The 7,773-nt window shown below is 35.7% G+C and overlaps 1 protein-coding gene across 5 annotated transcripts in view; it reads left to right on the top strand.

The window, feature by feature from the left end:
* SETDB2 (SET domain, bifurcated 2) overlaps positions 1–7,773 on the top strand; it is a 65,373-nt gene that overhangs the window by 39,253 nt on the left and 18,347 nt on the right. For all 5 annotated transcript variants that reach the window (XM_005863201.2, XM_014537196.1, XM_014537198.1 and 2 more), the window contains 3 exons: positions 3,874–3,990; positions 4,721–4,890; positions 6,661–6,880. In XM_005863201.2, the coding sequence (XP_005863263.1) occupies positions 3,874–3,990; positions 4,721–4,890; positions 6,661–6,880 (507 nt within the window). The remainder of the gene's footprint in view (positions 1–3,873; positions 3,991–4,720; positions 4,891–6,660; positions 6,881–7,773) is intronic.

Genomic DNA, 7,773 nt, shown 5'->3' with positions numbered 1-7,773 from the left:
AAAAAAACCCTGTTTTTTTTTTTTTTTTTTTTTTTTTTTTTTTTTTTTTTTTTTTTTTTTTTTTTTTTTTTTTAGTCTTTATGTCATTTATTTCTCCTCTGATCTTAATTATTTCCTTCCTTCTACTTCCTCTGGGCTTTTCTTGCTGTTCTCTTTCTAATTCATTTAGTCTTAGTGTTAGATAGTTTATTAGTCCTTTTTCTTGTTTCTTGAGGTAGGCCTGTAATGCTATGAACTTCCTTCCAGGACTATTTTTTGCCGTGTCGCATAAGTTTTGGATGGTGTGTTAATTTTCATTTGTTTTCAGGAAGTTTTAAATTTCTTGCTTGATCTCATTGGTAACCCATTTCATTGTTTAATAACATGTTATTTAGCCTCCCTGTATTTGAGTGTTTTTGAGGTTGTTGTTTTTTTAATTGTAGTTGATTTCTAACTTCACGCCATTGTGATCTGAGAAGATGCTTGGTATTATATCAATTTTCTTGAATTTGTGTAGACTTGTTTTGTGCCCTAGCAGGTGGTATATCTTTGAGAATGTTCCATGTGCACTTGAGAATGTATATTCTGTTGCTTTGGGTTGAAGTGTTCTGTAAATATCGGTTAGACCCATCTGATCTAGTGTGTCATTTTTTTAAAAATTTATTTATTTATTTATGAGAGAGAGAGAGAGAGAGAGAGAAGAGCATTGATTTGTTGTTCCACTTGTCCATGCATTCATTGGTTGCTTCTTGGATGTGCCCTGACTGGGGATCAAGCCCACAACCCGAGCATGTGCCCTTGACTGGAGTCGAACCCGGGACCCTTCAGTCTGCAGGCTGATGCTCTATCCACTGAGCTAAACCAGGTAGGGCTAGTGTGTCATTTAAGGCCTCTGTTTTCTTGTTTTAATTTTTTGTCTAGAAGATCTATTCAGTGATGTCATTGGGATATTAAATTCCCCCACTATGACTGTATTGCTTGTTGATCTCCCTTAAAGTCCATCAAGAGTTTTTTAATGTACTTGGGCTCCTATATTGGGTGCATATATGTTTATAAGGATTCTATTTTCTTGTTGATTCATTCCCTTTAGTATTATGAAGTGGCCTACTTTGTCTCTTATTATGGCCTTTGTTTTGAAGTCTATTTTGTTTGATATGAGTATTGCAATTCCAGTTGTTGTTTTTTTTCTTTTGTGTTTTTTTTTTTCCTCCTTTCCATTTGCATGGAATATATTTTCCCATTTCTTCACTCTCAGTGTATCTTTTGTTCTGAGGTGGGCCCAAGTTTTACTTCTGTTTAAAAATAAATTTGTTTGTTTTAAACATTGCCTCTAGGTATAACCCAACTATATCTGGCTAAACTCAATCTCTTTCAGTGCTGGAGAAAAAACTGGCTGTTGGACAGTGTTTACTCTATAGTCAGTTTAAGGGACTTTTTAAAAAAGAATAACTTGACTATATGTAATTTTAGAACACACAGGATTAAACTGGATCGAATCCAGACAGTCACAGCACACAAAGGCGTTTAGGACCATGAAGACAGTTTGAGTCACAACTAATGATAAAATTCACATCTGAAGAATCAGAGATAAATGTAGAATTTGATTGAAAAAGACTTTACAATAGCTATGTTTAAAGTGTCAAAAAAGCTAAAATATTAGCATCTATGAGAGAAGAAAAGGAGATTTTATTTTTAATGGTATATATGAAGAAGAACCATTGGAAATATGGGAAATAAAACATATGGTCATTGAAATAAAAAATGAAATAGATGAACTAAATGTTTGCATTGGTATAGTTGGAGAAAGAATAAGTGAATTTCACGGCAAAAACTAAGATCTCTCAGAATGTAAAGAGATAAAGATATGGGGAAAATAAGTTACAGATTAAAAAATATGGAGGATAAAATGAAAAACTGCAATATACATATGTAGTGAAGAAAAGGACAACACTCAAATAATAGCTGAGAATTTTCCAAATTGAAAAAAGACAGGAATCCTTGGAGTCAAAAAGCCTCTGAAAATAAGATAAATCTAAATATATTGATGCAACTTAAAAAGTATCTTGGGTAAAGAGTAAATTTAAAAAACTCAGAAAAAAGGACAGACAGACAGCACACTTTTCATCAGAAATAATAGAACCAAAAAAGAGATAGATTAGCTTAAATTACTGAAGGAAAATAAATATGAAACTAGAATTCCATACCAAGTCATTTTTCAGGGAGAGTGGGGTGTTCAAACCATGACATAGCAGTTGAAGAAGTGCATACATACTTTCCAGCAATAGTACTTTTAAGTATATCCAGAGTATTGTTTTATCCAGAGCATTGTTTTCCAAGCTATAGAGTTAGTGGCATGTAAAATCATTTAAGGGGTTGTAACTAGCATTTTTTAAATTAAATAGTACAAAAAGATACCCAAATGCATCCCACACAATAAGGGTGAAGTTTCATGCCACCATTGTTGCAGTTTATACACCTGTACACATATATAAATATGTATGATTGTATAGGATCATGAAGAAAATGTATTTTCTACCATGGGTCATAGTAAAAAATATTTGAAAGTTACTACTCTAGAGATGCTTACACATGTGTATAGGCATAGGATGTTCATTGCAGCATCTGTTATATTGAAAACTTTAAGCAACTTAATTGTATACCAAGCAATTTAATTAAGCAACATAATTGTATATCTAAATGCTATGGAAAAGTTTAACGGAATTAACTAGATTTGCATAAAACACGATTGGGTCTCAAAAAAAAATAATATTGAAAGAAAAAGCAAGTTGAAGGATAATAACTATAGTAAATATTTAAAAACAATACAGTATATTGTGTATAGATCTATATGTTTAAAAGTATAAAGGATATCACACCAAACCGCTTGAGAGTTTATCTGTAATGTTTAATTTTTTTATTTTTTAAAGAAGATCAGATAAACAGTGTGTATGTTTTAAATTATATACATAGGAAAAAGAAGGACTAAACAAAATGATGACAGTTAATTCTGTGGTAGAAATGTGAGTGTTAATTATATTACTATTTGTATTTTTTTGTACTTTTAAACTTTGCAAACAAAATCATATCAAAAAAAGCATCTTTAGATTTCTACATCTGTAAATAGAATGCAAATTAATGAATTTTTTTTTTCTGTTGTAAACAGTAGCCACTACTCTTATGCATGTATGTGTATACAGAAAAACACAGAAGAGAATCATTGAGGAAAAGACCTCAGTCACTTGTTGAAAAAAGAGATAGATCCAGAGAGTTTAACCAGCTCACAGTAGTCACATACTCAGTTTACATCTGAGATACCCAAGTTCCTTACTCCCTATCAAGTTATAAGTCTCTTGTCATGTTAGATAATCATTTAAATAGAGGGGAAATTCTTTTATGGTTGTATTTTTCTTGTTTAGCAACATTATAAAGAACAAACTGTAGTAACCAGATACCCAGTATCAACTTCCCTAATCTCTTTTCATGTCATTGGAAAGGAAGATAACTTAAGACATCTGCAAAACTATGTACACTCTTTTGGGTTTGACACACATAAATTTATCCATTCTAAGAGAGTGTACCTGGGAGAATATTCACAAACAAGCTTCTGCTGAACAGAAAATGAAAGGAATTCATTTTGAAAAGTTAAAGAACACTTACATAGTTAAGTATTTCATGAGCAGATAGGACAGTTTATAATTATTTATAAACTTTTGGTAGATATTCTCTTTCAAAAAGCTCTATTTAAGGAAGAAGTTCAACTGTCCATGAGGCAAACAGTTGTCATAAATACAATGACATCCTTTACTATAACTTTTACACTTTAATCAAGACAGTCTTTACTTCACTTGGTGCTTTTTAAATTCTGACTTATTCATTCATTGCCTTCCTTTTTAGAACAAAATGTGCATGTCTTCAAATGACAGCAAAGAATGCTGAGATTTACTCCTTGTCAAGAGATAAAACAGCCGTTGGATATAAATATAAAAGACTACAGAGACATATACCTACTGGGTAATATACCTTAAGGATTTGTTGCAGGGTGTTTGTATAGTTGAAGGTGGATACTTTGCTATTGTGGTCTATAGTCTTATAGATTTTAAATCTTAATATTTTTGTACCCAAAATCTAAATTAAGGAATTAAAAATAAAAAACCTGCATATTGTTTTTGGAAATGAAAGTCAGAGACCAAACAGAGCACTCCTCTGCTTTGAGTCTAGCTCTTATCCCTCTAGAGTTAGCCTACCTGGGGCAGCCTTTTCCTCATTAAGAAATATCCTGTGCAAAACACTTCTAAGAATTAGGAATTTTCACCATTTCAAGGTTGTTATTAAAAAATAAAACATTTTTCTTCCTAGACATTGCCTTCCCATACATTTACTTCTTAGACATTTTTAAAGAGCTGATATTTACTATGTGCCAGGTATTGTCCCAAGCACCTTATAAACGTTGACTCGTGTAATCTTCACGAAACAACCCTATGATGTTTTATATATCGTATATATATACTATAATATAATCCCCATTTTAAAAATGGAAAATTAAAGCACAGACAGGCTAAATAACTCATCCAAGATCACACAGCTAGTAAATGCTGGAACTATAATGGGAACCCAGGCAGTCTAGCTCTAGGAAACTTCCTTCACTCTTAGTCTGTGATTATTAGTGAGGTAGCACTATAATGTGCTTTTTGTTTTAATTAAGGATGCCTGATTGATTTTCTCTTGGATATTTTATTGACAGCATTTATGAATGCAGCCTGTTGTGCAAGTGTAATCGACAAATGTGTCAAAACCGAGTAGTTCAGCATGGACTTCAAGTGAGGCTACAGGTGTTCAAAACTGAGAAGAAGGGATGGGGAGTACGCTGCCTAGATGACATTGACAGAGGGACATTTGTTTGCACTTACTCAGGTAACGCAAGGGTTTATTTTCAAATTACTATAGAGTAAGATCTACTCTTCTGAATCTCCATTTTACTATACAGGGCCATTGAGATCTTATAGCAAGGACAAGAGTAACAATTTAGAGGAGGAGCATCAGAGTAAGGAAAGTTACTGGGAAATTGAATTCTAAAGGGAAGAGATGCTTCAGGAGGTACCAGATGTTTCAGAAAGGCTCAGAGATAAAATCTGAGTTATTGTGTGAAGCACATTTTTTAATTTTTTTTATTTTGTTTTCATGGCTACAAATGCTTTGGAGTCATAAAGATAGAAAACTTTTTAAATAGAAAACTAAATTACTGAATTATCAATCAGAGACTGCCTTATTCAGTGCTTTGAGCTATTAGAATTTAATAAGGTCGTTTTGTAATAAATACCTACGTGTGGTGAGTTGGGCAGTGATGTCAGGCAGCACACTCCATTTCAGAGACCCTAGACCTAGAGCAGTGGTTCTCAACCTTGGCTGCACATTAGAATCACCTGGGAATCTTTTTAAAATCCTGGTTTCTGGGCCTCATCCTCCGGAAATTCTGTTTCTTTGTTACTAATGTTGTGGCCTCACCCCATAACAAAGAAACAGAATTTCTGGAGGATGAGGCCCAGAAACCAGGATTTTAAAAAGATTCCCAGGTGATTCTAATGTGCAGCAAGGTTGAGAACCACTGCCCTAGAGTTTCTCACATTCTGCGCTAAACTTCCCACCCAGGGGTTACCGTTACGCAGTCATTGATTCCTTAGGTCCACAACCCCCAGGCCAGCCATGTCAGTCTCCAGTGGTCTTGATTAGTTACTCCAGCGTGTCAGCAAGGATCCTCACGCTCTGTATTTACCAGGAAATGAGGAGACTGGAGGAAACGTGGCTCTAGAACCAGTCTAAAGGAAATGTGCTGGACTGAGTCTTTGCAACTAGGCAGCAGGGACCAGAGCAAACTTTCTCATTTGAATTTCCAGGTTCACTTCAGTGAGGGCAGGAATTATCAGAATTCAAAGTAGTCACACTAGAATCCTTGCCACATACCACTCTATAGACATACAACTTATCTAGACAGTTGTTTCTCATATTTCTCAAAATAACTCTGATGGAAGTCTGCTGTCTATAAAATGCCAAATAGTATCCAGGAAGAACTGTCTTTATCTGCTTCGTTAGAAAATGCAACTAAGGAATCTCTGATCCCGCTACTAACTTTGACTTAGTAATTGTAATTTTGAGTCCCTGGGGGGTGGGGTAGGGGGAGAAACATAAACTTTAGACTAAGATTTTAATGTTACACTAGGACTTAATATGAGAACAATAGGCACATATCACCGCAGATTTAAATAAGTAACTTTATAAAAAGAGTATTGATGTTAAATGATAAAGCATTTTTAACGAGACACCAAAGTTGTAGTATCAAGGCTAGAGTTCACCGCTCTAATTTTGTAAAATGCTTTCTGATCTATATTTTTGTTTTGTATTATTGTAGCTGAACCTCTTTTCTTTCATGTTATACCAAAACAGACAAGTGTTGTTTTTTTAAATGTACTGTATTTTTTCATATACTGGAAGATATAAAATTTCTTACTGGTCTCTTATTATTTCTTGCAGAGGTTTTCTAGGATATTAATGTGTTTATCTTCATTCTAGAAATAAGGTACACCTCACAGGGTTCTTTAGTAATGAAGCATAATAAAGACGCCCTTTTGTTGCCTTGCAATTACTGTATTATCTTTTGTCTTGCTAAACTCCCTTACTTTCTGCTAGGAAGATTACTAAGTAGCTCTAACACTGAGAAACGTGCTGGTATTGGAGAAAATAGAGAAGAAGACAATATTATGAAAAATACGTTTTCAAAAAAGAGGAAAATAGAAGTTGCAGATTGTGAAGTTGAAGCTATCCCTTTAAAATTGGAAACATGTCCTAGAAGTGCTAAGAGTGAAGAATGTCCACCTAAGTTCAATAATAATCCAGAAGAGCCTGTTACGTAAGTAAGATCTTAGGAACCCAATCAAAAACTGATCTGTATTATTGGTCAAGAGTGGTTGTTCAGCTGTCCTTCCCTCCCACCCTCCTTCCCTCCCTCCCCCCTTCCTCTTTCCTTCCTTCCTTCCCCCCACTCCCATATCCCTCCTGTATATAAACTTGCTTCACAGTTGTAAGTTTAACACTGAGAAATCAAGGACACTGAGATTTAAAAATCTAGTGAACACACTATTTCTTCAGTGTTGCATTTCTGGAGTTTAACCTTTAAAAACTTGATGACTTTAATCAGGTTCTTTATGGATGTTGTGCTTTGCAGTTATGTTTATTTTCTATCACCATCTATTTCCAGTACTTTTTCATGATTTTCTTCTTTTTTTGACATATTTTAAAATGTCATCGACTTTAAAATCTATACTAATAAAAGGATAATATGCGAATTAGACCGGGAGACCTTCTGGACGTCCTTCCGGACAAAGTCGTGGTGGCGGGGCCGAGGCAGAGGTGGTTAGGGGCGATCAGGCCAGGAGGGGAGGACAGTTGGGGGTGATCAGGCCAGCGGGGGAGTGGTTAGGCAGCAATCAGGCCAGCAGGCAGGGAAGCAGTTAGGGGCTATCAGGCTGGCAGGCAGAGGTCTTTAGGGGCAATAAGGCAGGCAGGCAGAGGCGGTTAGGGGCAATCAGGCCAGCAGGTAGAGGCTGTTAGGGGTGATCAGGCAGGCAGGGGAGCAGTTAGGGGCATCAGGCCAGCAGTCAGAGGCAGTTAGGGGCAATCAAGCAGGCGAGCGGTTAGGAGCCAGAGGTCCCAGATTGCCAGGGGGATGTCTGACTGCCAGCTTAGGGTATCCCCCGAGGGGTTCCGGATTGGAAAGGGTGCAGGCTGGGCTGAGGGACCCCC

The sequence above is a fragment of the Myotis brandtii genome, unplaced genomic scaffold (assembly GCF_000412655.1).
Source record: "Myotis brandtii unplaced genomic scaffold, ASM41265v1 scaffold174, whole genome shotgun sequence".
In the NCBI taxonomy this organism is placed as follows: domain Eukaryota; kingdom Metazoa; phylum Chordata; class Mammalia; order Chiroptera; family Vespertilionidae; genus Myotis; species Myotis brandtii.
The sequence above is the reverse complement of the archived record's forward strand: the minus strand, read 5'-3'. Positions and strand labels throughout refer to the sequence as shown.